The 27,618-nt window shown below is 54.8% G+C and overlaps 2 protein-coding genes and 1 long non-coding RNA gene across 5 annotated transcripts in view; 1 reads left to right on the top strand and 2 right to left on the bottom strand.

Moving 5' to 3' along the window:
* SPAG6 (sperm associated antigen 6) overlaps positions 1 to 897 on the bottom strand; it is a 45,200-nt gene extending 44,303 nt beyond the window's left edge. The window contains exons 1-2 of the mRNA XM_056338168.1: positions 799 to 897; positions 624 to 719 (exon numbers count right to left, since the gene is read on the bottom strand). Of these exons, the coding sequence (XP_056194143.1) occupies positions 624 to 719; positions 799 to 823 (121 nt within the window). The 5' untranslated portion in view covers positions 824 to 897. The remainder of the gene's footprint in view (positions 1 to 623; positions 720 to 798) is intronic.
* An 8,252-nt stretch (positions 898 to 9,149) lies between these two features.
* LOC130148348 (uncharacterized) lies at positions 9,150 to 14,441 on the top strand. Its single transcript, XR_008821537.1, has 4 exons — positions 9,150 to 9,888; positions 12,403 to 12,558; positions 13,103 to 13,160; positions 14,342 to 14,441. It is a non-coding gene; the product is annotated as an uncharacterized LOC130148348 (long non-coding RNA).
* BMI1 (BMI1 proto-oncogene, polycomb ring finger) lies at positions 11,174 to 27,316 on the bottom strand. Of its 3 annotated transcripts, XM_056336819.1 has the most exons (14): positions 27,148 to 27,316; positions 26,139 to 26,250; positions 25,977 to 26,040; positions 25,830 to 25,864; positions 25,145 to 25,213; positions 16,436 to 16,557; positions 15,913 to 16,009; positions 15,109 to 15,164; positions 14,943 to 14,993; positions 14,572 to 14,680; positions 14,436 to 14,481; positions 13,764 to 13,862; positions 13,240 to 13,320; positions 11,174 to 13,136 (listed from the first exon to the last, which is right to left on the bottom strand). In XM_056336819.1, exons 1-14 carry the CDS (start codon positions 27,278 to 27,280, stop codon positions 12,807 to 12,809), a joined length of 1,404 nt encoding a protein of 467 aa, XP_056192794.1. In that variant the 5' UTR covers positions 27,281 to 27,316; the 3' UTR covers positions 11,174 to 12,806. The 3 variants fall into 3 exon arrangements, with proteins under 3 accessions (XP_056192794.1, XP_056192792.1, XP_056192793.1); XM_056336817.1 differs by lacking the exons at positions 25,145 to 25,213; positions 25,830 to 25,864; positions 25,977 to 26,040; positions 26,139 to 26,250; positions 27,148 to 27,316 and adding an exon at positions 21,648 to 22,131 and having other exon boundaries at positions 16,436 to 16,569; XM_056336818.1 differs by lacking the exons at positions 11,174 to 13,136; positions 13,240 to 13,320; positions 13,764 to 13,862; ... (4 more) ...; positions 15,913 to 16,009; positions 16,436 to 16,557 and adding exons at positions 23,683 to 24,062; positions 25,308 to 25,364; positions 25,450 to 25,510 and having other exon boundaries at positions 25,154 to 25,213.
* Positions 27,317 to 27,618: the final 302 nt, after the last annotated feature.

The following is a 27,618-nucleotide window of genomic DNA, read 5'->3' as shown; positions in this document are numbered from 1 at the left end:
AAAGCGAATCCCTCCTAAACTGCGCAAATCTGCTGGTGGAAAGCATCGAAGAATTTAGGAACAACCTGTAAAGCTAGCACAAAACCAGTTACTTCTAAAGTAGGCTTTCCTTGGCAAGTCAGCGCTGGCTTCAGGGGGAATTCCGTTTTCTGTACTTTATATAAAGCTCTGTCAGAAGCATGAGGGAGTAAATGAAGAAGCGGGTTATACTGAGAAATTTTCCCTGAAATAAAAATAAGTTATGAGATCATAGCCAGAGGCATCTGCCTCAAAACAAACACAGAAATAACCCTGCACACAGGCGGGGCAGCCCGCACGCAGCTGACGAGCGTAATTAACTTTCCCACCGCGCCGCAGGAGATCGGCCAGGCCGGCCTCGCACCGCGGGCCGGGAGACCGGGCCAGATCCCGCGGGGGAGAAAAGTCCTTGGAATTAAGCGGCCAAGCTGGGGCGGGGGGGGGGGGGGGGGGTGGGGGCGGGCAGAGAAGCTCCCTGGCAGCCCGGCGCTCCCGGGACGGCGCGGCCCGGCCACCGCCGCGCTCCCCCGCGGCCCCCGACCCCCGCCGCGCTCCCCCTTCCCCGCCGCCGGGTCCCCCGTGGCGAAAGGGCGGCGAGCGCGTACCTGCGTTTTGGAGGGTCTCGATGTTCTGCGGCCGGGAGGCGAGCTCGGCCACCGCTTGCGCGAACTGCGTCCGGGCGCGCTGGTACTGCTCGAAAACTGCGGGCGGCAGCGCCGGGGCACCGGGTCAGCGGCCGCCCCGCCGGCCCCGGCCCCGGCCGCCGCCGCCCCGGCCTACCTTGCAGGACCTGCCGCTGGCTCATGGCGGCGGCGCAGCGGGCTGCGCGCCCGCGCAGGGCCGCACTGTGTGTACCCGTCGCCCTGGCAACCAGGCGGAAGCCGCGCCGCGGGGGGGCGGGGCCGCGCCACTGCCGCCTGTGACGTCACGCGCCCTCCCGCCGCGCACCGCCCCGCGCTGCCCCCGGCCCAGCTCGGCCCCCGGCCCCGCTCCGCGCCGCTCTGCGGCCCCCGGCCCCGCACCGACCGGCGGTGCGTGCAAGCGGGCACGAGATGCAGCCCGGGCGGGCTGCACCCGGATGGCGGCATGTCGTACACGTCTGTTAAACATATAGGTGCTGGGCGCAGGTGTGGCGCAGGCACCTATAGAGATGCGCGGGACGTACCGACCCGTAGCTCTGGGGGGAGAGGGCTCACGCCCCCGTACCGCACCTACGGCACAGGCACACGCAGCGGCGCGGGGACGTGCCTGTGGGTGCACACGGACACCGAGTTACAAAGGAGCGTACACTGGCGGCTGCGCGCGGTGCCGTCCATGCCAGGGAGTTGCTGCTCCCGGCGGCGCCGGGGTGGGGGGCGGCTGCGGGACGGGGCCGGGCTCTGCGCGGGGGCTCGCCCGAGCCGCACCCGGGGCTCGTCCCTCGCGGCCGCCGCTGCCGTCCCTCCGCGTCCCGCGCAGCGCGGGGGCGGGGGCGGGCGGGCCGGAGCCTGCCCGGCCCCGCATTTGGGAGCGGTGACACCGCCGCGCCGGTGCGCCTCGGCGGGACGGGTCGCTACGGGGCTGGTCGGTGGCTTCGCGGGGCGGGCGAGGCTCCCCGCTGCCCCGGCCGCCCCGCCCGCGCAGCCAGCCGCTCCTCGGGCCCCGGCGCGGAGCGGGCGGGAGGCGCGGTGCTCCGCTGCAGCGGAGATTCCTTGTCCCGCCGCGCTGCTGCGCGACTCGCCGAGGGAGAGTGAGAGCCGCGCCGCCCCGGCTGAGTCCCACGCATCGCCCGGCCGCTCCTCCGGGGTCCCCCCGCCCGGCTCTCGCTCCTCCTCCCCTCCCTGGGTGGGGGAGAAATAAAAAGGGAGAAAAAAGAAAAATCAGGGCAGCCGCAGCGCTCCCAGAGCTGCCCCCACCGCACCCCGCCGCGCCTTTATTCTTCGGGGAGGGGGGGTCCTTTGATTTTAATTGTTTTTCTTTTTTTTTTTTCTTCCCCTTTCTTTCTTTCTTGCCACCACTGCGGTTTCTCCTCGGGATCTCCGCGATTGCCTCACACCGCCGCGCCGGCCCACGCCGGGGTTTTTCGCGCCGCACGGGGAACGAACTCGCCCCGTGCAGGGCCACGGAGCCCCCGCACACCCGGGGCGCGGAGCGCGCGGGAGCCTCGGCGGTGCGGCCAGCGCGGGCGCGCAGGAGCGAGCCCGTGGGCTACGGCCACCGTGTCCGCCGGGAGCCACGCGGGTCGTGCCGCGGGGGGAGCGCCATCCCTGCAGGAAGGGACGGCTCTGCCGGCTCCGTGCACCCGCGCAGTCCATTATAAGCCCGAGCGCAGCCACCCGCGCAGCGCCGGGAGCTGCCAGCACCGCGCGGCTGCCCGGCGGCTGGGGGCAGCGCCTGCGCTCTCCGCGCAGGGGCCAGCCGCGCAGGGGGCCGCGCACCGGGCACCCGCGCAGTAAGCCCGCTGACTTTGCCAAGTACAGGCACTAGTTACCCCCGTGCACCATAACATTATTTTTTAATTTTTTTTTCCCAACAGCTGATCATTCCAGTCCATGAGCTAGGCACTACCTTCCACTTTTCCCATCTTGGTGTCTCTGGCTGTAAGGGCTATTTACGAATAATTTTCTTCGTAACCGGTCAGCCAAGGCATGGTTTCATCTATGAGTAAACACAGCCTTGGAGGTCTGTACAGCAACTAATGCAAACGGTGGGACTGCGAAATGAAATCAGGGTTATCAGGATCTGAATGGAAATAGAGCCTGCATCTCCTCCAGTATCTTTCGAGGGCGATTCCCAAGACGGGGGATATTTGTCAACGAAGTTACTGGTTAGCCCTGCTATCGATCAGGCTGCTCTAAGTGAAACTGTGATCCACAGCAGAAAACCAGAGTTACTATTCAACAAAAACCGTCCCTTTCTGTAGTCACCCTCTATCGCACATTGGCTTCGGGGTTTCATAGGCTTCTATTTTCTTCTGCAAAGCTCCAAATGTACACAATCAGATGACTGACACTATACAAACGTATTAATTGATAGATAGTGAAAAGTTTTGTCTCATACCTTAAAGTTGAAAGGCTGAAGTTACTTCAGCCGCATTTTAAAAGTTTTTAGAAGTGTAAGAAAGACGTCTAAATTTAATAAATAATCTCTGGGTTTGCACAGCTCCAAAAAGGTGGGCTACCGTAAACAATATCATAGCTTAAAATGACCCACGTGTTTCCAGGAGTATTTAATACTAAAAAAATATCTTTTTAAGCAAACAAGCAAAACAGGCGATGTGCTGTTCTTTACAAATAAATGAGACAAATTAAATCAGATTGGTGAGAAGGTCGTTTGCCACAGAAAATATTTTGGGAAATTATCACCATGTGTACTTGAGAAGGGAACAGCTGTTAAACACATTTCTTTATACTTATTTCTGTTCTTAAGTTAAATAAAAAAAATAAACAAACGGTGATGAATTACTTCCAGAGGTTTGGGGGTTTTTTTTAAGCAGATGTGTCGATTACAGATAAATTGATTTATCTGTCTAATTAAGTCTAATGTTCGGATAAATGAAAGAACAAAACTCACCCTGAGTACCTCCAAAATTCGCTGTTACATTTCGTTGCTTGATACTGAGAGTCTGTTCACATGGTTAATAACAATAATGAGGAATAAACACCATGCAAATGCGGTCTACGGAAATGTCACCGGTTCTCGCAAAAGTACTGAAGACGGAAAATCATTTATGGAAATGACGTAGTTGTGAGACTTCACTGCCTGCTGCTGGGGTGCTCATTAGTAGGAAACCTGTATCCTTAGGCGGGTGGTGTTAGTAACGACTGCGTTACTGCACACGTCATCTTAAAAAATAAACCGGAGACCAGGGGAATAGGCATCAATTATCCAAATTAATAACGTGCCCTCGCTTTCTGGCGGGTGTTCTTTGATCTCAGCCCTTGATTCACTTGGAAAGACACCCGTAACGGGGCGGGGAAGCATCATTTTTCCCAAGCCGGTGAAGGGCGAAGTTGCCTCTGGAGTTTTTTTGGAGGGGGTGAGGGGTGCCGGGGGGGCTTCCCACGGGCTTTCCCGGCTCGGTCCCGTCCCCGCAGGTGCGAGGCAACAGGTGGCTCAGCCCCCGTGCCGGGAGCTGCCCGGTCCCCCCAGCTGGAAGGGCGCCGCGGCGGGTCCTGGCCGGGCTCGCTGCCCCTCGACGGCTCACGCCCCGCGGCGGGGCGGCTGGCCAAGCCGTGGCTGCTCCTCCACGACGTGAAACTGCGTGGCGCTCATTGAAAGATGAGGTCTTCCTGCGTCGTGGTGTGGCGGCGTCCCCACCGGGCTGCGGGGACGTTCCCCGGGACAGCCCGCCGGGGCTGCGGGCCACCAGGGCTGGAGCCAGAGCCGCCCCCCGGGCCAACCCACCCCCCCCCCCCGCCTTTCGGCACGGCGCTGGGTCGCCCGATCTGCCTCTGGAGGGTCTCCTCCGCGCCTGGCAAATTGTTCGAAGCTTTGAGCAGATATTTGCAGGGTTACAGAAATAATTTTTTTAACCCCGTGCTTGCACGACTGAGCGCGTTTGGTGGGAAGAGGAACGCGCAAACTCCTCCTCTCGCTCTTGCGGACCCGAGTTGAAAGCGCTGGGCTTTTGCGGGGGACTTTTTTGGGCGGGGAGGTTGAGCGGGGAAAGGTTAGTGGGAGTCAATGGGGCGCAGGGAACCGAAGTGCTCTCTCGAAGAGAGTGTTCTGAGTGAGGGGACTCCAACTCCGTGTACAGCCTGCACTGAAATATAGTATCTGGGTCCCTGAATAATTAAATTTTCAATTTTAAGTTAGGCGTTACCATTACGTGGTTTTAGCAAAAATTCTGACAGTGGGACCGTAGCAGTGGAGTGTGCCCTCTCTTTTTCCCTGATCTTCGGCTCGGGGCTCCAGCGACTCACTCTATTGTGGGGTCCCCTCTCTGGATTTTCGGTGGTGAGTTTAGTCCGTGAGACCTTCCCATAGAGCAAATTAGTTCTGTAAGGCGAAGAAATGTCGAGGTACTTCAAAAGCACTAGAAGGAGGACTTCTCCTTTTTCTTCACCTAGGAGGGCGACGCTGGCATTTGAGCAGACATTTGTAATCATAAACATGTAAACGGTACAGATTTGGCTGGTGGAGATTGGTGCGTCGCCATTGCACTAGGCAAAATCAGGGGGAAAAAATATAAGGGATAAATAAACTGGATAAGGGAAAAACATTTCAGGTTCACTTGCAGGATGGGACCAGGAAATATTAGCTGGCAGGGCTGAGTCCCTTTTACCACGTGCGTATGGTTACACCTCTGGTTTCCTGCGGAACCGTCAGCGTTTGTGCAGTGCCATTAAAAAAAATATTTTTTTGGGACGTTCCAAAACTGAAAGCCAGAGCCTAATTTATTCTGGGGACTTGAAAGGAACGAGGTCTTCCTTTGTGTCTGTTGCTCCGGGGGAGGGTGTGCGTCGGGCTGGCGCTGAACGCTGCCCGCATCTACATATGTAAACCCAGCAGCGCTTCTCCCGCCCCGTGCCGGTAGGATTGCGGGCGCTGGCAGCTCACAACAATGCTGCCAGACAATGCGAAATACGCGGAGCCTGCGCGGCTGCGGCGGGAAGGTCGGGGAGGGGAGGGGGGCTGGCCAGTGTTTAGCTCCCGATCTGGAAGGACCAAATTTGCGCGATACCCGGCGGAGCCCACGGCTCGCCCCGCGGCCGCTCCGTCCTCCTGCCCCATCATTGTTCCTGGCTGCTGTGGTTAGAGGGGTGGGGACAAGCAGCAGCCAGACGACGATATCCCAGTCTGCAGAAGAAGGTGTAACGAGAGGCACTGGCAGCAGCAAAGGCTGCAAATCGCTGTCGTGTGGTTGCTATTAGCAACAAATCAGCTGAACAGCCTGCAAACCCCGAGCACCTAGTGCGGAGGTGGGAAGGAAAACGCCAGGGCTGGGGAGGCTGGGGCTGTGGGCGCTTTCCCGAGGGGACTTCCGAGCAGCCGCGGGCTGCCTCCCCGGAGGGCGGCCGGGGAGAGCAGGGCAAGGGGAGCCGCCGCTGCCGCCGCTGCGCACCGCGCTCCAGGAGAGAGGAGAGGCAACACACTTAAAAGAGACAAAATGGCAGCTCGTGGCTTGTAGGCATCCCTCTCGGCGCTGAGCGCCTGCCTCGCCTCCGCCGGTTCCCCCCGCTGCCGGCTCCTCGGTGCCTGGGGGCTCTCCCTGCGCGCCCGCCTGCCCGGGGATAGCGCCCGAGCCCGCGGAGCGGCAGCGCGGTGTCCCCCGGGGCTCCAGCCGCAGCCCTTCGCCCTCCGCAACCAGCCCACCCCTCCTGGAAATCAAACTCTCACCCCTGCGTGTGGGACACGTCCCGACCGGCTGCACCGTAGCACCCAGTGGCCGGGCAGAGCCGCGGCCCTGCGCACCCGGCTGCGCCTCGCGGGCTGCCGGCGCCGGGACCCCGCGGAGGGTGTGCGCAGGCTGCGCACCCCGCGCAGAGACAGCTGCCTCGCAGGGACACCACTCTCACAGCACCTCTGCCCCTTGGCCACGCCAACACCTTCCTTTGCAGCACTCTTTTCACGTTGCTCTGGGTTTTGTTTTGTTTTGTTTTGTTTTGGATTTGGTGGGGGTTTTTTTCTGCGTTTCCCATGTAAAGTTTTTGGGGTTGTGTATGCAAGGCTGTTGTGGGGTGTGCTGGTGATTGGTTTTATTTCTATTTCGTTTATTTTCCTTTTTTTAGGATCAGCCCATTTCGGAGGCCTCCGACAGCGACAGGGTATTTGGCACGGTGTTATCTCACAGATCAGAAAGTGCCTCGTCGAGGAGGCACCTCTCGAGCGTCCCCAGCACATCCAGAGGGAAGAGTGCGAAATGCCAGGGCTGGCAGGAGTGCCCGAGAGCTCTGCGCTCCGCGGAGGCCCCGGGATGCGGGGCGGCGCCTCCCGGCCTCGGCCTCTTCCACCGGGGATGCGGCGTGCGAGAGACACCGGCAGCGCGGAGCCCGCGGCGGGCGCGGTGTGTGTGTGTGTGCTGCTGGCTGGCCCTGCTGTTGGGAAAGTGCCTCCCTGCCACCGGGGAGATGTCACCCGGCCGCTCCCCGGGGAATATCCCCCGCCACCGGCGCGGGCAGCGGGGAAGGCATCTGCCTTTCCCTGGCGATGGGGAACATAGAGCCCTTTGTCTCTCTAGACGAGGTGCGATATTCAGCTGCGTGCCATGAAAATACAGGCGCCAAATGGCCACCGCGGCCCCATCCCTTCTCTGGGGGAGGTCGGGGCGTACCGGGGCCCCGCCGTGCCCTGGGGGAAAGCCGGGGCCGGCCAGCCTCGGGGGGAAGCGGGCTACCTGCGGCAGGGTGGACGGGGATACGGTACCGCGGCGCCCGGCAGCTTGCCCGGGACGCCGGAAAGTCACGTCCCGGTGCCTCCGTCCCGGTGCGCACACCCCGAGACGTGCGGGCTCGCTGGAGCGCCCTACGGGCAGGACGGCGGGGGCGCGGGGCGGAGCGGGGCTGCACCGCTACGCCTCGGCGGGGGGCGGCTGCGGCCGGGCGTGCTGCCCGCCGGGCGCGCCCGCCTCCTCCCGGCCCCGCGGCGGAGCGGGGCGCCTCATCCCGTCGCGGCCGCCCGCGCTAGCGGAGGCCGGTCGGGCAGCGCTGCGCGGGGGCGCGGTGCGGTGCGGAGGGGCACGGTGCGGGGCGGGGCGCCCGTGGGGGTCCCTGCGCGCCGCCCCCCTCGCGCCCCGTTCGAATCTGGCGGCGCGCGGGGGAAGTTCCGCGGGCGCGAGGCCGGAGAGCTGCGCAGGCGCAAGATGGCCTCTGCTCGGGCGGCGGCGGGGGGCGCGGAGCCGGCCCGGCCCGCCCGGCGGCGGGGGGGACGGCGGGGGCAGCCACCGGGGGCTGGGCCTCGGCCGTGGCACCGGCGGGGGCCGAGCGCCACGTTTCCGCGCCGGCCGGGCGAGCCGTGTTCCCGTCGGCGGAGGCGGCGCGGAGCGAAGCGCGGTCGTACCGCGGCTCCCCGCCGGCCCTCCGCGGCCCGGGGGAGGGGGCAGCCGCACGCCCCGGCGGCGGGGCGGCCGGGAGGCCTGCGGCCTCCTCGCAGCCCCGGGGCAGTGTCCGCCACCGCCGCTCGCGGCCTTCCCGCGGCCGCCGCTGTCCTGCCCGGCGCACCCGCGGCTCGGCGGCGGCGCCCGGGGATGGCGGTCCCGCTCCCTGGCCGCCCCAAGCAGGGAAAACCTCCGCATGCCGCAGGAGGTTCATGTTCTTCGTGCTTTACCCGTTACCGTCTCTCTTTTTTTTTTTTTTTTTTTTTCCCCTCCCCTTTTAGCCCGCATCCCCACATCGTTGCTGTTAAATAAATACAGATATCCCATCCCCAAAGACGGCGGGACCGAAAGCTGCCCCGGTCCCCACCGGGCTTTAGCGGCTTTTCTGTTGTCCTGGCGGGACTCCTCTGTTAGCGGTGAGGGAAAAGGAGTGAAGGAGGCAGAGCTGGAAAAAAATCCGTGCTGCCAGAATCCTTGCAATTCTTCAGTTTGTAAAGCACAAAGCGACGGCGGCTTGCAGCTCTCGGAGCGGGGCAACGGCTTGGAACCGCGGGGAGCGGAGACCCACGGCTCTCAGACGGCGGAGCCGGTCCTTCTCCCGGCGTCCTCCCGGTAACAGACAGGCAGAAAACATGAAAAAGAAACTGTTTAGAGTAAAATAAAGGAAATCCGTTTCAAGTACGCAGGAGTAGAAGCAAGAACGTTAAAAATTAACAGCGGAAACAGGAAACACTTCTCCGAGTAAACATTGTCTCCGAATGTCACCGTATCGAAACGGGGAGGGCGCAAGGTGCCGGCCGGGGCAGCCGCCACCCGCCTCCCGCGGCCGTACCTGGCGGCGGGGGCCGCCGCTGCCCCGCGCCGGGCCGGGAACCGGAGCCAGGCGGGGCGAGCCTGCCCGATCCTCGTGAACCGGTTTGGTGGCAAAGATCGGAACTGCAGGAGTTCCTGCGCGGTGAGCGATGAACAGTCCAGGAGTGATGTTCGGAAGGCAGGAGAGCAGCTCCCTGCCACCGGGGCGAGGGGACATGCGGGGCGGGGCGGCGGCGAGGCGCAGGGGCGGCGGGGGTGGAAGGCTGGGGGGGGGGTTCACCCCGGTTCCCGCACCGGGGGGACTTGCTTTCTCCGCGCCTTGAGAAACGAGTTAATCCCTGGGCAGCCGTACGGCGGAGGGGGGTGACAGGCGGAACGTCCTCGGCAGCCGCGGGGGGAAAAGGACCAAAAGCATCGCTTGGGCTGGAAGGACGCCTGCCGCTTGCTCTGCCTTCGCCTTCGGGTTTCAGCGCCCCCGTCCATTATCAGAAAATCGGAGAATGTGGCGTTCGGGTGGAGTTCCCAGCAGCCCCCCCGGTGCCGCCTGGTGCGCTGCCCCTGCCCACGGGCTTACCGGAGCTTCTCGGCGGTGGCCGCCCGCCGGCACCGGCCTGCCGAGCGGCAGCGGCGCAGTTTGTGAGCAGTGCTCGGTGCTGGGGGACGAACAGCTCGACTTAGCAAGCTCGTCATGCTCCTTCCCTTTCTCTTGTTGTACATTTCAGCATTTCTTCTCCCTATCCCTGCCTGTTTTGCCCAGAAGCTTGCGGAGCTCCGCACGCTCCCTCGCCCTCCCCGGGCTGGGCGGCGGCCGCCTATGCCCTGCCCCGGCCGGGCACAGAAGCGCCGCTCGGAGCCGCAGGCAGCTGAACCAGGGAGGAAAATTCGGTCGGACGAGGACTGAAAAACATCATTTTCCATCAGGCGCAGACCCCCTCCCCGTGCCTCCGTCTTTGCTCAGATTGCTTGTTGAACAAGCTCAGAAAAACGCAGCAGACCTCAGCTTTATCCCTCGATCTATATAAATGCAACGTCGCATAATTGTAAGAGTCTTCTTGCATATACCGAGCTGAGATTTCTTTCCAAACAGGGAGGATTCACGTACATCCGTAAGGAAACTCATTCGCTATGTAGCTGCAAAGAAAACCGGTGAGGCTGACACAGCAGCTTCGCAAGCAGAACATCAAGATGCTATCTTTGATCGTCCTCCCAGTTGTGCTTAGCAATATATACGCATCGCAGTGCCATCTGCCTAGGGCCAGCAGCAAAACAAAAGTTTCACATGGCAGCTCAAACATCCTCGGCGGCTTCTGCAGCTCAGCAAGAGAGCTACTGAAAACGTTTGTTCTTTTTCAGACGGGAGATGTCAAACTGGAAGATGTCGAAAGTACTGCAAGAGCTTAGTAAACCTCGAAGGGAATTGTCCAGCTCTTGTTTCATTGCTTTAGACTTCACGGACACTCCATAAAGACCGAGAATAGTTCCGGTTTGATGCTAAAAGTTGTGATTATCAGCTACTTCCAGCATAAACAGGGGCAGTTTGGCCAGTGTGCTAACATACAAGCCTCTGCTGCAGGTTCAGGGCTGGTCTTTGGATGAATTAATTCAACCAGTACAGTGCGATTAACTCATATAGTTGAGGGAACTATGCCAAGATAGTCACTCAGGCACACGGAGAGGTATCTTCACATTAAAACATAGTTCCACCGAGGCTTTAAAAAGCAATCCAGCGCAGTACAGGCAGAATCTGGCACTCGCCATCACAAAAATCATGTTCCTCCCTCCCCAGCCAGCACAGTTTATCAGGAGTTAGGTCTGGACAGATTGGAGGTAAAACTTGTGGCTGCCTGGGATGTGAGAATACACCATTTGCTTATTTTCAAGAATAATTCGGGAACAAATAAAGAACAGCAAATGTTTTTGAGGCAGGCAACCAAAACAAATCACTGCAATTTCTAGGCATTTTCTGTTGTTGTTGTTTCAGGACTCTACTGTTTTTTTTTTTCACTAAAATCTTTCATATATCCAGAAAGACTTCCAATGAGAACAAGATGCTTGTCCTTCAACACCACATTATCAACAGAGGTCATTTGCTATTTTTCAATGAATTATCCCTTTTATTTGTTTATTTCTTTGATCAGCTATAAATGAAAGTTATTCGTGTATATAAAACTGAAGTTTTTACTGTTGAAATTGAACTGTACATGTTTACTACAGGAAAAAATATCAACTCTTGTTTAACAAGACATTATACATCAATAAGCAATAACCTTGTGGAGGATTTGCAATCACCTGGTCTATAAAAACAAGCAGGACAAATAACAGCAATTTATATGCAAAAGTAATGATTTAATGACTATAAGCAAGACAAAGCAATAAGAATTGTGCTTCTTTTGCAGACTGGAGACAATGAAATGTTTAACTACAATTTTCCCGTACAAACATGAAACAATATCCATATAGAATAAACACCCTCACAAATGTATAACTGATGGGTGATGAACACACACAAAGTTCGACCAAAGCAAAGCACAAACTGAAAAGTGTTCTCGGCTGTTCATATTTTATGGTGGAAAAGTTCTTTCTACCCCCCCAAAAAATACCCTTAGAAGCCTCAAATAAAATGCACCTATTTTGCAGGCCATTAAAGAGGAGGCATTCTCCACAATTCATTGGAAATATTAAAGTACCTGTTAAATTTTAATGAAGTTAGTACTGTACCATATACATATATATTAAAACAAATTTAGATAAAATGCCTTCATCCAGCAACTTGCTGGTTCCTTAAAATTTATACCAAATAGTTTATGGCTTCTATAATGATTCCATGTGCTTTTAAAAACACAGTCCCACCACACCAAATAATAAAAAGGTAATCAAACAGGTCAAAGACTTCCATGTCCCTTAGCTTTTTTTTTTTTTTTTTTTTTTTTTCTTCTTCTTCACTGCATCACTTCAACATTTGGTAAAGTAAAAATATAACACTTGGAAAAAAAGACAAAGCCAGTCAAATCCTTTTAAGATTGCCAATTGCCTCCAGGTTATGAAAGACTTGAATGTACTTTCCCAATACTGTAGCTCTCACACGCAAAGTGTTTCTTGCAGTATGAGCAAAGCTCAAACAGGCGGCATCTGCAAGGGTCGAACCAGTTTAGAAATTTAACAACCATATTATGAGTGCATGAAACACAATATTTTCTTTATAGTATTTATAAATATATCATACAATACTGTTTCCTGTTATGTCATATACCAATATGGCATTGTACAATAAGCATAATGCCATCTGATTCTTACAAAAGCGAATCATTTAAACAAGTCAGTAAATAAAACGGTAATACCCGCTTTTAGGCATACAGATTGTAAAACTGAAGTTTACTTTTCTTTTGATCGGTTCTGCGCAGCAACAGAGAAGTAAAAGATGCAACATAAGAATCAAAATGGCTAATACGCAAAAATTGTTATTCACAGTGACATGGCTACATATATGCATTATTCTATGCATATTCTTTCCGTTTTGTTGGATTTCAAGATGAAAAAGCACTTGCTTTCTACAGGTTCACAAAACAGCATAAGAACAATAACAATCGAAGAGAATGCAATGGAGGAGTTAGTCTGGATTAACAAACTACTTCCCGGGATTTGTATCAACTTCTGGAGACTCCCGAGTCCAGATGATGGGGACGGAAACAACTCCGCATCACTCAGAACAGGTGAAGGTGTAACTTTTGTTTGCTTCCCAGTCCTCTGAAAACAATTTACATTTCAATCTTGCGTTTCCATTAACGTCCATCCTGAATGTCACCTAGTCCGCCTTTTATAGCCAAGTTCAGTGTCACTACAAAAGAAAGCAATTTGGACGATAGTCACATGGATTAGCATCTATAAAGCTGTAATGGCATGGAGAGATCTATATAAAGGAGGGGCGGGGAGGGCAGGGGGTGATAGCCTGGTTGGCACGTCAACCAGATGAAGTGGCCGAAGAGCCATTTATCGACGTTTTCCGTGCTCTGTTGGTAAAGGAGGACTGGTGGTTACTGCTGGGGCTGCTGCTGGTGCCGTTCATGGTGCTGGAGATGTGGGGGAACTGGGGGTGTGGAGACTGGACCGGCGTGCTGGGGCTGGGCAAACAGGAGGAGGTGGAGGGGATGCCTCCTGCTGGGCTGCTCGCCTTGTCGCTCCCAGAGTCACTTTCCAGCTCCCCGCTATTATTCAAGCCTTCCCTCTGGTGACTGATCTTCATTCTCTTGCATGTAGGTCGGACCCGGTATTTCAAGGGGAGAGGCCCGTTCTGCAAGGCAAAGGCAAAACCCTGGTAAGGACCCTCCCCGGGCCACAACCCGCACCTGCACCCCCCACCCTGCCCTGGGAGGAGGCATGCTGGAGATACTCACCCGCCTCCAGGTATAGATGTAGGCAATATCCATTAGGGTGTAGTAGTCCTTCAGAGGCTCCTCTTCGTACATCACATCAATCTGTCCGAGAGAAACCCTTGCATTAAGGAGCATCCAGGTATTTACCCCTAGCGTATGACTGCTCTAGGGGGGAAAGTAACCCCACTGCCATATGTATCAGAAAACTGAAAAAATGCTATACCAAACCCAGCAGGGGACATGGACTTTTCATATCTATTAGATATGTTTTAAATACATTAAGGAGCAGTTTCTCAATACTTTGGTATTTACAGCATTGAAAAAATTACAGAATGTCACCAAACTCTCCTGATAGATATTTTTAAAATAATGTTCATAATCCCATCAACATATTGCACACACCAGAAATACTTGGTAGTTGGCACTTGCTGAAACTGGCTGTAATGAGAAACTAAGTGCTAACCAGCAGTAGCAGGCTCAGAATAGCAAGACTGATTTAAAAAAAAAAACAAACCAACAATACAACACTCTTTCCCCATACGTACCTGGAAAGTGTTGGGTATATCCATTTTACTCCGCAGGAACTTTCTTAGGTGCATCACTGTCATTGCTGCTGGGCAGCGTAAGTATCTTTTGTCATTCACCTGATGGCATAGTAAAGAAAATCAGTCTACTGAGAACAAGCAATTACTCCCACCAAACTTGTATTCTAACATTTTATGTCATTAAAAAAAAAAAAAAAGGGACCTTGTTAGATTATGAATTATGATACAACAATTTCTGCTGCCTTAGAAGGAACAACAGAAATAAGAGCTAAATTACAGTTCCAGAGAAAGTAATAAAAAAGCAGCGAATTTCATATGTAAAGATTTGTATCTCATACAAAATCCCCTTTTTAGGATATATATGCATTACATAGGGTCTTTTTATATTCAATAATAAATAATTTATTAAAATATAAATTTACAGCAGAATTTGACAAAATATCAGCTTCTGCTTTAAAAGTAATACTACAGGTATTTTTTTTTATTTTAAAAAGTTGCTTACATATACAGCTGTATGGTGATGTTTTACCTCTTTTGTACCTAGCACCACAATAGGAGATATGCTTCTTTTGTTCTAGATACATATACCTATGCATTTTTCTCAGCTACAAACCTGCCCCGAAGATGCTTGTGTGTGTTACATTTCCCCTGGAGTAAAGGAAAGTTATTTACCTCTTCCTTTGATTTTTCTTTCTCCTTATTTCCTTTTCGTTCCAGTCTGCGAGAAGAAATGAAACAATTACAACAAATAATAAATATAGCTGCCAACAGTCAGGTAAACATAAAATATTGCCATTCTGGAACTTGCCTATTCTGGTCAAAGAATTCAATGGATAAGCTTATTATCTCGTCGTCTGTTATAATTCTTTTGTCTTCGTCAGCCACTTCTCCCCTGTCTTCATTAGAGCCATTGGCAGCTGCGCAGAAATTTCCACAATAATTTACATTTTGAAATTCAAATCAGGAAGAATGGCAATTCTCAGTAACAAGAAAAAAAAATCTCCATAGTAAGATTATTAATTAAAGCTCCCTAACTGCTAAAACAGTAAACTTTTATTAGGCTGAATTTACTTCTTAAAATTCTGTCATGGTAATACACGATTTGTAAGTTAAAAAGGAAACAGCAATGCATCTAGGTCAACGCTACATTCATTAAAATTGTGAACGAGAAGCTTTTACCATCAGCTGATGGATGAGCAGCATAAAAATCCCTTCTTCTTTTCATTTCATCTAGATGGAAAAGCACATATTTTTATTTTAGTATTTACTCTGTAGCTCCCGGTACTGATAGCAGCTCTGGTTTTGTTTTTCTGCTCTGAAGAAAAAATCCAGTTTAACTACTTACTTTTGAAAAGGCCTGGTACTAGCTTGTATACAATATCTTGGAGAGTTTTATCTGACCTGAAAAAAAGAACAACCCCAAAACATAAAATTAAGCATATGAAGCGATATTTTAATCCAAGCAGCAGCCCCCCATTTATAATCTTTCACAACAATGAGACATCTTCTACAAAGTGGGAGCCTAGTCATAAAAAGTTAACTTACAAGACCTTGTAATCAAACCGACAGTGTTCTAAATACTGCTATAAAACAAAAGTCATCTGTGCCACCACAACTGAAAAAGAACTAGCTTGGACTGAAGGAAGCCCTTAAAACCTGTATGTTTTTAAATAAATAAAGACAATAATAAAGAAAATAAAGACGGCAAAACGTAATACTGAAAGAAAAACATTTCTGAAAGAAGCAGCATGCTTTAAAGGCTTTTGCCCCTGAGCTTGGAAAGTTTCAGCAAGAGTTTCCATGACTGGAAGCTATGGCTGGAGTGAGGCATTTCTCAAAGATACAGAAACTAAAAACTGTCGGGATGGTACACATGAGAATGGGGGAGAGTGAGGAGGCACTGCATCAATGGGTGGCGTATGCAAAAACAGATCAACAAAAACTTTCTGTCTCGCATCCAGAGAAATCTTCAATTTCAATCAATGACAAAACTCCAAAGAGAGAGCATACTACACGAGTTGGCTTGTAAATTGACAAGCCCTTTCAGATTTAAATCACAGATGAAGAGATAACATCGACCAACTACTGCTCGTCTCCCCATAAAAAGTAAAGTAAGAGGCACAGGGTGCGCACTGCATCTTTCTCCTACCTTATATTCAAAAGCGGTCGAGTTTTGTGAACTTGGACATCACAGATAGGACAATACTTGCTGGTCTCCAAGTAACGCACGATACAGGTCTTACAGACTGTAAGTCAAACACGAAAGCCTTTTACTGATGGAAAGCCTTTTACTGATGGTCGTAGGTGACGCTCAGATATGCACAGACAGAGGTGCGATTTTCTAAACTATGCAAGCTTGAGCAAATCGTCCATTGTCAGCAGTGCGCTGCTTAAGCTAAACAAATAGCCAAATAAGCTGCAATTACCATGAAAAGGGGACGCTTAGAGTATATAGATTATTACTTTAACAAAGACCGCAGGGCCGCCGTCAGAAAAACTGCGTCGCGGCCAGACCACCTATTTCCCAGCCCGTCGGGGAGCCAAAGGGGCGGCGGTGCCGGGCACCTTGGGGGGCTTGGGCTGGGGGGTCTTTAGTGTTGTGTGTGTTCCTGGGATGCCGGGAAAGGTGGGAAGCGGCGGGGGAACAACGCGGAGCGCCCGGTCGTACTTACAGGAGTGGAGGCATTCTATGATGGTTGTTGCATCGATGAAGTACCCGCCGCAGAGCACGCACATGAGATGGGGGTTTAGCTCGGTGATTTTGATTCTGGTCGTTCGGTGCATTTTGGCGTGGCGAGTGGCGGCCCTGGAAGACACACACACACACAGAGGGCCGATCAGCGGGGACGAGCGCGGCGGCGTCCCAGGTGCCGAGCCCCGGCGCGTCGCTTTCCCCCCGTGCGGCCGCATCCCCCGGCGCCCGGGCAGATCAAGCGCGGGAGGCGGCGGCGGCGCGGGGCCGGGCGGCGGGCGGAGGCCGGTCCCGAGGCCGGCGGGCGGCCCCGCACCGCTCCGCACCGCCCCGGGCCGGCCTGGGCGCAGCCCCGCGGAGGCGCGGTCGCTCCGCGGCACCCACCGCGCCGCTCCCCGGCGGGCACGGGCTTTCCCTACGGCGCGGCGGGGCACCGGCCGGCTCGCGCTCCCCGGGCGGCTCGGCGGCGATGCGGCGGGTAGCTCCGGGGAGGGGGGGGACGGCCGGGCACCGGGCTGCCGGCGAGCAGCACAAAGGGGAACCAGCGCCTCCCGGTGCGGCTGCCCTGGCATTTCCGGAGAGCGGGGAGGGGCGGCGGGGGGGAGGGACGGGGGTGGGGGGGGGGACACACGCACCTCCGAGCGGGGCCGGGCACCGGGGCGGCGGGGCCGGCCCGCGAGGGGGGTCCGGGCGGCTGCCGCTGCTGCTCGGTGCCGATCCGGATCTGCTCCGCTCTCCGAGGGGGTTGCTATAGCAACTTACACTTACACTTGGCATCCTGCCACCGCTGGGAACACACGAGAGCTGGGCGGGGGGGCGGCCGGGGGGGGGGCGGGCCGGGCCGAGCCGAGCCGGGCCAGGGGGTGGGACGCGGGGCCCGGGGGCTGGCGGAGGGGGTGGAGGAGCCGAGAAGCCCGCGGGGGTCTGGGAGCCCGGCTGCGAGGGGAGGGGAGGGGGAGGGCGGGAGGTGCGGGGGGTGGCCCGGGGGGGGTCAGGGTGCCGCAGCCCGGGGGGTGCCGGGGCGCGGTACGGGGCTGCCCGGGCGGCGGGGGCGGCCGCGGGCCCGGAGCTGAGCCGGGCTTTGGGGTCTCAGCCCGGCGGAGCCGAGCGCCAGAGGCTCCTCCCGAGCCTCGGCCATTTCGGATCCTCTCAGGGGCCTCTCTCCACGTCGACTCGGTGCGAGGAGCTGTCTGAGATCGCTCCTCTCCCCCTCCGCTCTCTCCCGCCCTCCGCCGCGCCGCGCTCCCGGGGACCGAGCCCCCCGCGCCGCCGGCGGGGTGCCGAGCCCCAGCTCCGCGCCGCCAGCCTCCCCGCTCCCCCTTCTCCCCTTTCCTCCTTTCTCTCCTTCCCCCGCTCCAGCTCCTCTCTCTCTCTCTCTTTCTCCCCCCCCTCCCCTTTTGACTCTCGTTTGAAAAGCCTCCCGCGGACGAAGCGAGCGCGGTGCAAAGTTTTGCAAGAGGTGGAAAAAGACTGGCAGCACCATGGTAAGGTGGTTGGACGGGAGAAAACAAGTCTCCGGATCCTTAAACAAACCCCCTTTTCAGCAATAAAGCATACCAAGGTAGGGGTGGGGGTGGGTGGGGGGAAGTCCAGACCGACTTTAAACGGTACATTAGTGACAACATGCGAAGGACCATGTGACCAGATCATTCCTAAAGCTAAATCAACACCTTGTCAACACAATGCAGTGACAAGAGTGAAAAACAAATGTCATTTTCACAGTCTGAAACCCGTAACCCCCATCGGATGCACTGGCACCAACGTTTGATGCACACGTACGATTTAAAATGAGAGGGAATAAGAGGTAAACTACGTCGGGGGAAAAAACCCTGACAGCTACGTCAGTTGCAGAGTAAATTATTTTCTGTCAACCAGATCCTGATAACAACGTTACTCCAATGCAAACTATTCATTTCCCCACGTCAGTGCTCCCAGCACACCAGCTCCCACCCTTGGTCCCCACTCTCCCCGAGGCAGAGCTTGCCAGCCACCTCTCACTGCAGCACCGTGCGAGATGGAGCAGTCTCAAGATGCGAGGTTCTCCTCAGCCACTCGCAAACTTCGATGTTAAGGCAGCATCAAAAAAAAAAAAAAAAAAAAAAAAAAAGCAACACACCAAGCAAACCTATTTCCTAAAACCTTTGCATTTCAGCCAAATTGCCCAGGACAGGGGTACAATATTCCTCAAGAAGTGTGCACAGCGCCAACGAGCGACCCTAGCCAGGAAACTTCTCTTGCTGCTGCAGGAGAACCCTCGAGTGAGCAGCCGATAAAACCCCTCAGCATCAAACCACAGCCGGCCAGCACACAGAAAAGCAAAGTGCAAGAAGCACCCAGCCAGACCAGGTCCCCAAAGCTGTTCCTAGCCCTGTGCGGCAAAAAGCAAGACTCCCATTGCGTTGTACTGCGGCTTAAATGTCGCTTCCAGGGTCCCTGACCCTCCGCTTCTTACTTTTAAATTGATACCGAGGGTCTGCTTTTCCCAGAAAAGGCTGAGCTCGGGCTTCTGCACTCCTCTGCGGAGTCCAACGCCCTGAAGCCGGAGACTCTGGGGTCCCTTTAGGTACTTAAACACGGGCAGGCTGCTTTCACGGTTCTGTGTTTTATTTGCTGGAATCACTACCTTATAATTCAGAAATATCTGAACCAAAAAACCCAGCAGTGACCGAGGTCACGCAAGCCGGTTGACCGAGAATTCCTTCCCAGCCCTGACGGACTGGGACAAACCTTTCAAGACATTAACGCGTTTATTTCACACAGGCGTAGCCCCTTCCTAAATGGAGGGGGATTAAATTCAACCGTGAAACCCGTTTTGTCGAAGCAACCCCTAAACGTGGATTATTTATCGCCCAAAGTTAGCACATTTTCAACGTGCTATGAACTATCTTTGAAATCAGTGGTTTTTCTCCAGCGAGCTGAACCAAGCGCCTGACTTCTCCCCAAAAAGCCACCCGGCCGGGCACACGCACACGCGTGTCTGTCCTGCGGGTATGGCACACGAATGCAGCACGTTTCAGTACAGCAGCCTGAGCTTCATATTTTGGTACGAGGGAAACCCTCTCAGATTTTTTTTCCTGCTCGTGCTGCGAGCATGGCAAACACCAACACTTCACACAGTCAATACAAACAGCCTCTTAACCATGACAATATATATATTTACACACTGACACACGGAACAACTAAACGTAAAATACACGGACATAATACTCGCTAGAAGTAAACACTGGCAGCCAACTGATTATTTAGAGGCCTTAAACGGGTTATGTCAAAATGAAGAAAAACAGAAGTGCATTCTCCTGCTAAGAATCAGCTATGTTATTAAAAATCTATAAAGGCAATAAGCTATTAAACCTTGCTCGACAGGTCTCTAACAGAAATACATACATAAAAACCAGAAGCATCGCTCGGGTAGGTTTGTGTACTTTGCACCCATCTCCTCTCGGAAAATTCTCTCATCAGGAATAAAGCAGCCATCATTCTACATCTTCACCCTTTATCAGTCAGAGCCACTTTTACCATCGAGCCTGTTATTACTCTTTTGCTTAAGAATGGCCACATATGTTTCAAAGGAGGGGACGGTGCTTCTTTCAGAGAAGGCACACGGAGCTCAAATATCTCTGCCCAGCTCGCTGCAGCGAGGAAGGACCTGAATATTGGCAACTGAGTGCAAAAGGACCCCTGTCCCTTAAACCGCCTCACTGGAACTAAGTGAAGGACATGATCTGTCTGCTTACAGAATACACTAAAATGTTAATTTCGTGCTATCGAAGCGGTCAGGTAGGTCAAGCCTTCATGTCTCTGGCAAACTGCAACACAAGTTTGTCTCAGTTTCCAGGACACGCTGCAGAGTCACTCAAAGTGGTTTCACTGGACTGGCTTTGCAGAATCTCCCTGGTCTTTGGGACAGTCCCATAAAATAAGTTGCTCTGACCACTACAGACCAAGCAAAAAAAAAAAAAAAAATCCTTTTAACGCCAAGCTTGCAATGGGGCACACATGCCCAGGTTTTCCTCAACTTTTCTGGAGAGTGGAGGAGTGAATCAAAGTTTCTAGACACTGAAAAGTTCACTACCTCACTTTTGTAGAGACGCGATTTTTCTACTTATTTTTACCTGATTATTTGCAAATATTTACAGCAAACACAGAGGAACGTCCCGCGTTATATATTGCCAAGGCCACACAGTTACAAAAACACACACCAGCAACTTTCCAGTGCTGCCCATAAGTAGCACGAGGAGCCCACTCGTGTTATCTTTAAGATCTGACAAAGGATTTAATGTGGATTTACCCTTCCGGGGGTCAGGAGAAAAATAAATAAATAAATAAAAATAATAGAAAATAAATTAGAAAAAACCCCTCCAAAGCCAACACCACAACCCTGCGTCCCACAGACACATCACCTTTGCTCCAAAGGCTCCAGCAAACCGCACTCCCCAGCTCCCCAAGACCGCAGCCAAACTGCTACCCTGGCCCCCCAAAAAAGTTATTCCTCGGCGATGGCCACCCCCTTCCTCTCCCAGCAGGCACAAACCCCCAAAGTTTAGCATTTAGAGCAGAAATGTAAGAGGAGACATTGGAAACAACTGGGAACCGCCATCTTACAACCCATCCAATTTCACACAAGTACTTGTCCAACTTAAGTTAATAACATTTTCTGCTGGGTGCCCCGACCCCTAACAACCCCCCCAGGAGGATCGCTACCCCCCGCTGGCTCTATCTCTATAAAATGGGTGCGCTATCTGACATTTTAACCTCCCCCAGACACATTTCTTTCGGGGAGGACTGAAATCACTTGACCCAGGCAGCTCCAGATTTCACGAACGTCCCTGTTTAATCAAAATCTGCCTTTAAACAAAGGGCGCTCAGGCCGGGCTGGCAGCAGGGTCTGGAAATATAAATATTCTCCTCGGGGGCCATGTGCACAGAAAGGTTTTAGGGGGCGTCTGGAGAAAGAAAGGAACTAAAATTTGCAAATGTGGGTGCGTAACGCGAGCGAGTGCACAGGCTGCTGCTGCTGCTGCGTGTCTATATGTGTGTGTGTGTGGCTGGAGCAGCCTGTCAGCGCTTTTCCCATACGGAGAGCTCGGGGGACACCTAGGCTCCCCTTTGCAGCCCCCAAACCGGCCGAAAACCGCCGCCGAGCCCCCTTCGCCCCCCGCCCTTGGTAAGGCGACACCTCGCTTCATACGTACCCGGAAAACGGAGCCGGTGGGTGATGATCGGAGCGGCCAAAAAAGACAATGAAAGTTAAAAGTCGTTCAGCAGAAAATGAATGTGAGCCAAGCGGCCATCTTGAAATGAACTGCAGACGCTGTCAATTGCAATAAGCTTATTGCCGCCGCCGCCGCTGCGCTCCGCTCATTTTAGTTACAAAACACCCGGGTTCTCTCCTGGCGTCCACCGGCCCTTCTCGCTCCCTCGCTCTCCCGCCGAGTTCGCCGCCCGGGCGGCTCAGGCGCTGGGAGCGCAAAGTCTCCCCGGTCCGGATGGGTCCTCTCTCCACCAGCCCATTGTCTCTCCCTCTGCCCCCCGCTCCGCCTCGCGGCCTCGCTCGCGTTCCTTTTTTATTATTATTGTTATTATTACGAGTATTATTGTTGTTGTTATTTCATAGTTGGTGGCGGGGACCCGGGGAGGGAAGGAGGGCGGGCGGGCGGGCGGGCGGGAGGAGGGCGGAGGAGGGAAGAATGCAACGCTGAAGGCACACAGTGGAAACTGACACCGTCCCCAAAATGGCTCGGAGTTCGCCCGCCCCGCCAGCGTCACGTGGGGCGCCTCATTCCTTAAGGGCGGCCTGGGAATTAGCGGCGCTGCCGCCGGGGCCCGGCAGCCTCCCCGTGACCCAATCCCGCAACCCGGCCGCCTCCTCCCCCTCCCGCCCTCCCCTCCCCCGCCCGCCGCCCCTTCCCCTCCCTCCCGCCCTCCCCTCCCCCCGGCCCTGCACGCGCTCGCCCGCGCGCCGCCGATGCCTCCTTTTCCCCGCCGCGCCGCCCGCCCCGACCCCCGGCCCCGCTCCCGCTCCGCGGCTCCCGCCCGCCTCCCCCCGCCCGCCGCGCCCCGATGCCTCCTGCCTTCGCCCGCGCCGCCGCTCCCGCTCGGCCCCTCCGCTGGCCGCCCTCGCCCCCGCTCCCCGCGGGGCCCCGCGCCCCCCCCCCCCCGCCCCCCCCCGCCCCGAACACCGCCCGCCCTCGAGCACCCCGCGAGGTGCGGTCCCCGCCCCGCCCGGCGCTGCCCCCCCCATCCTTCCCCCCGCCGCAGCCCCCGCCCCCCCGCACACCCGCGCCCCCCCCCCGCGCCAGCCCGGCCCCCTTCCCCGCAGCTCTCGCCTCACTGCGCGGCACTTGTTGCGCGCGCCCACCCGCGGCCCCCGACACCCGCGGCCGCTCCGCGCGCCCCGTCCCGCCGTGGCCTCGCGCTCCCCGCCGCCTCTCGCGCGCTGCCCTCCGCCCGCGGGACGCGCCCCCCGCCCCGCCGCGCCCGCCCGGGGCTGCGCGGGGCCGCCGGCGTCGAAGGGCGACGCGTCCCCTCGAGGGCCGCGCCGACGCTTTCCTGCCCCCGAGCAGCGGCCGCCGGCCCCGGCGCCCCCCGAGCGGCGGCGGGTGCCGGTGTCGCGGGGGCCCGCGGTGTCCCCCGCCCCGCGGAGGGGACGGGGAGCGCCAGGCGCTGCCGCCGCCGAAGCGGGCGGGAGGGAAGCGGGGAAACCCTCGCGGGCGACCGCTCGCTGCCGGAGGCAACGCGCCGCCCGCCGCCCGGGCGCGGAGGAGCGGGGAGGGAAGAGCCCGGTTCCGCGCCGCGGGCCCCGCCGCCGCCGCGCTTGCTCCGCGGGGTCGCTCTCTCCCGCCGACAGGTGCCGACGGGCTCCGCGACGGCCGCCGGCGCCGGGGCGGCCCGCAGCGAGCGGAGGGCAGCAGCCCCGCCGCCGGGCGCGGGGCGGCACCGCGCGGGGGGAGCCGCCGCCCGGCTCCGCTCGGTCCCGCGGGCTGCCGGCTTCCCGGTAGGCGGCCGGCCCCGCGGAGCAGAGCCGGGGTGCAGCCTGCCGCCCGTGCCGGGGACCAACCTTCACTCCGACCGGAGATGCGAGAGCAGCTGGAGCGAAATACCGCAGCGCGGTGGGCAATTTAGCAAACGCGCCGCGGCACGGGAGGAAGGGATTTTCGCCTCACAAGCGCTGATCTAACGTTTAGCATCTTACTTTTAGGTACAGCTAATTCACCCGTAGAAATTGCGGAACAGGAGTGCATAAACTTTATTAGATCCCAGAGAAAAATAATCGGTGACAACTCTAAAAATACACAGAATAACATAAAAGGAATGCTTTGAAGACACGACAGTCCAGCAAATATTTAACAAGAGTTAATTAAAAAAAAATGACATGAGCAAGGAATACCAAGTGTGGTCAGAAAAAAGTTATTTCGCATCCAAGGACTTGAAGAAGAAAAACAATAAAAATGAACAGTTTGCATCAAGAGATGAAAGCTATTTGTCATTTAGAAGACACTCTTAGGAATCAGAGTACTTGGGCTCAGCAGGCTGACACCTTCCTTCAATCACATCTGAGTCGCTCTTTCTAGACTTTTTGCAGCATCTTTTAGTTTTCCAACTAAATCCTAAGAGATGAAACACTGTCTTAGAATAAACATTTTTTTTGAAAGGTCAGCTAGAGGAACATAAATTTTTTTTTTATAGAGTGGCAAGGGAAACCAGCACCTTATACCACAAAGAAAGTTTGCAACTGATGAACAATGCCAGCAAGTAATTAAATAGCTCCCTATTTTTACAACGTAGTAAGAAAAGTGGGAACTGAAGGAAAACAGCTTTAAACCATATTATCTACTAAAATAGATCATTATTCTTAACAGGTAGATCTTATCAGTACCCTTAGGATAGCCAAAGAGGACATTTGCTCTAGGCTCTCAAGTACTATATACATTTCTAAAACTGAAAACATTTTGAATGCAATTTTGTACCAGGACCATTCTCCAGCCAAAAATGCGTCAGATTTAACTAAATCAGCAAACTGATTAAATACACTCATTAGTGAGAAAAGGATGACTTTTCAGACACACATTACAAAAGCAGAGGTATAAACCTGAAGTTTTAATATCTTGCTTTTTCTCTCCCTCCCCCTCCCGCCCCCCCCCCGCCCCCCCCAATCCCTCTTCCCAATCCTCCAGAGTTTGGTCACTTCCAAGCATCACAATACCTCTATTGTTCAGTTACACATTTAAATCACTAAACAAAGATCAACATTTGTTTCAGTACATTTCTTACATGTCATTAACACCACTGAAGAGCCGTCAGATCCTTTTCTATTTTTAATCATGACACATTTAAATCATTGAACCAGCTTCTTTAATAATTTCTCTAAAGCATGGGAAATCAGAGTTTCAGAAAAATGATGTATTTCTTCTCATATATGTATGTATATATATTACAGTTATGAAAACAAATAAAATATTTAGGCATGTATGTAAAACACTCCCCATGCAACTGAAATCAGTTACTTTGCAACTTTATTTGAGAGGACAGGAAAGCTACACTCATAATTTTTGTAGAAGATTCTCCCCTACCCTTCCAGTCCTGGATTTTTATTTTCTATAACAGTATGTATGATTTCTTTTTGACTGGCAAGCTGTTAAAAACATTTACATCCACAACTGGAGCCAAACATAGAAATGATGATGAAGGAAAGAAGTACCTGTAATTGCTCCATCGTGCAACTAAAACTAACATCTGGGTGTGATCCTGAATCATTATTCTGAAGAAAAACAAAACAAAACAACGTCTGTTTTATATATATAAAAAATTGTGGTATTGCATTTTTTCCTCTGAGGGTGCCAGGAGTACAGTACCTCTACGTTTAAGGTCACCAAGTAGGAAGGCTGGTAAGTTTTATGAAGTTGATTGCTCTAAATTAAAAACAAAGAGCGTAAAAAAAAGTCAAGTCTCAGCACCCAAACAGACTAAAGAAACACCTTGATGTGCTAAAATTACCTTGATCTGATATTCCAAGCGCCAAGAGACATCAGTTATATGGAGAGGAGATCTGCCTATGCTGAAAGACACAACAGTTACAAGTTCCCTACGCTAAAAGAAAATGCCATTTACACAAGCTGTCCATCAATAAATAACTTTTTCATGATCCTTGTCATGTTTCTTGAAAAGTTCAAAAAGTTTCTTTAAAGTAGAATTCCAAAAGGAAGAAGAAAAGTTTCAACAGCTGTTTTCTAAAGTTTGTTAAAAATTTACTTTTTTTTTTTTAATGGAACAACATTTTAAACTTTAATCACCTAAAGTATGCATAGGTGTTTTCCAGGACAGTTTCAAAGTACTTGTAATTGAAACTATGTATCTGTGCTGACTGATTGACCTACCTTCCCAATAGGATTTCCAATGCATCCTTGTTTTTCTGGGGAAAAGAAAGAAAAAAAGGGGAAAAAAAAGGAAAAAAATATTTGCTAGGTTCAAGAAATTCCTATGAGAGAAAGAAAAGATAAATATGTTAAAATTGGTTTAAGAACCTGATATTCGGTGCAAAATTGTTCTATTCTCTCTTTATCCAGCTTACATTCTTCTAGACACGTGCTACAGGGAGAAAGAATTTATTAATTTTCTGTTAACTCAGCAGCCCACTTTAGAGTAACAAGCGCCAGAAAAATGGGGTAGCTTCAACGTATTAATACCTTATAGCAGATATGTCGGCTTTCTGCTTTCCTGCCTCCAGAATACACGTTGCGGCCGCAGCATGGCAATGTTTTAATACCGTAGGGTCAATATCTTTCAGGTCTGGATCGTCTAAAATGAATGAATTACTGATCACACACGTTGTTTGCCACATGCCCGCACCCGATACCAAGAGCTGCTGCTCGCCCTTTGAACGGCACCTTTCCCACGCACGCTTCCAAACGAACGGCGTTTGGTGGCTCGGAGCGAGGGGACGGAGCGAGCAGGCGGGGTGCGCGGGGGCAGGGGCAGCGCCTGGTGCCAGCCGTACCGGGCGGGGCTGGCCGCCGGCGATCGCCCCGCCGCCTCTGCAGCTCCTTCCCCTGAAAAAACAGGAGCAAGGGGAAAAAAAAAAAAAAAAAAAAAAAAAAAAAAAAAAGAAAACCTCAATTTCCTCCCCAAGCCCCGTCCGCGCTTCTCAGAAGCCTGTCGCCAAAGGCGAGGAGCGCAGCCGGGGCCGCCCGTCGCCCCCGGCCGGCACCGGCGGCTCCCTCCGTGCGCCGGGGCGGCGGCGGGGTCATTAACACCGCCAAATTAATTGCACGGCCGTATGCCCTCACGCCGGGGTTGCCGCTGCAAGCGTCCACACGCGAAAAAACCCGCGGTCGCAGCGAGGCGGCCGAGGAAACCCGCCTCCTCACCCCGCCCCGCGGACACGATCGTGGGGGGACCCCGTCGCGGGCCGCCCCCACCCCTGTTTCCGACCGGTTCCAGCCGTAACGCAGCGGCCGCGCATTAGCGGTGACACCCCGCGCCGTGGCACCCTGGAGCCGCCCGCGGGCGACGCTCCGGGTGGGAGCCGCCCCGTGTGCGCGGGGCGAGGGAGGGTGGCGGACGCCGGCCCCTGCAGCGCGGACACGCGTGTACAGCCGCGTGCCCCCGCCGGGGGACGGAGCACGGTGCCCGCCTGCGCGCCCCGCGGAGCGGCGCGGCCCGCACCGCCCCCACGCCGCGCTCCCCACGCCTTACCCAGCCCGGCCTGCGGGTGATCGAGGAGGCTGCGGAACGCGGCGCGGAGGAGAGCGGCGTAAGGGCGGCGGGGGAAGCGGCGGGGGTCGCCCAGCAGCCGCCACCCGCCCTGCGCGTACGCCGACAGCTCCATTGTGGGCGCCGTGACCTTCGACACGCGCCCACGTGACGCGCGCGCAGCTGATCGCCGCGACGAGGCGGAGCCGCCGCCGTGGGGCGGCCGGGAGGGGGCGGGAGGAGGCGCCGCTCGCCGGGCGCTGCGGGGCCGCGGGGAGCTCGGGGCGCGGCGCGTCCCCCCGCTCCCCCGAGTCACGCCGCTGTCCTGCCCACGCGTGACTGCTGCGCGGGTGGCGGCGCGCCCCGCTGCTCGGCCCGTGGGGCTTGCGGCGGGAGTTGATGCCGTTTCTGACCGGGTTTGGGGCAGGATGCGGCGCCTGGCGCAGCGGCGGTTGCTTGGGGCGTATGTAGCCC

Source organism: Falco biarmicus, chromosome 4 (assembly GCF_023638135.1).
Source record: "Falco biarmicus isolate bFalBia1 chromosome 4, bFalBia1.pri, whole genome shotgun sequence".
Taxonomy (NCBI): domain Eukaryota; kingdom Metazoa; phylum Chordata; class Aves; order Falconiformes; family Falconidae; genus Falco; species Falco biarmicus.
The sequence above is the reverse complement of the archived record's forward strand: the minus strand, read 5'-3'. Positions and strand labels throughout refer to the sequence as shown.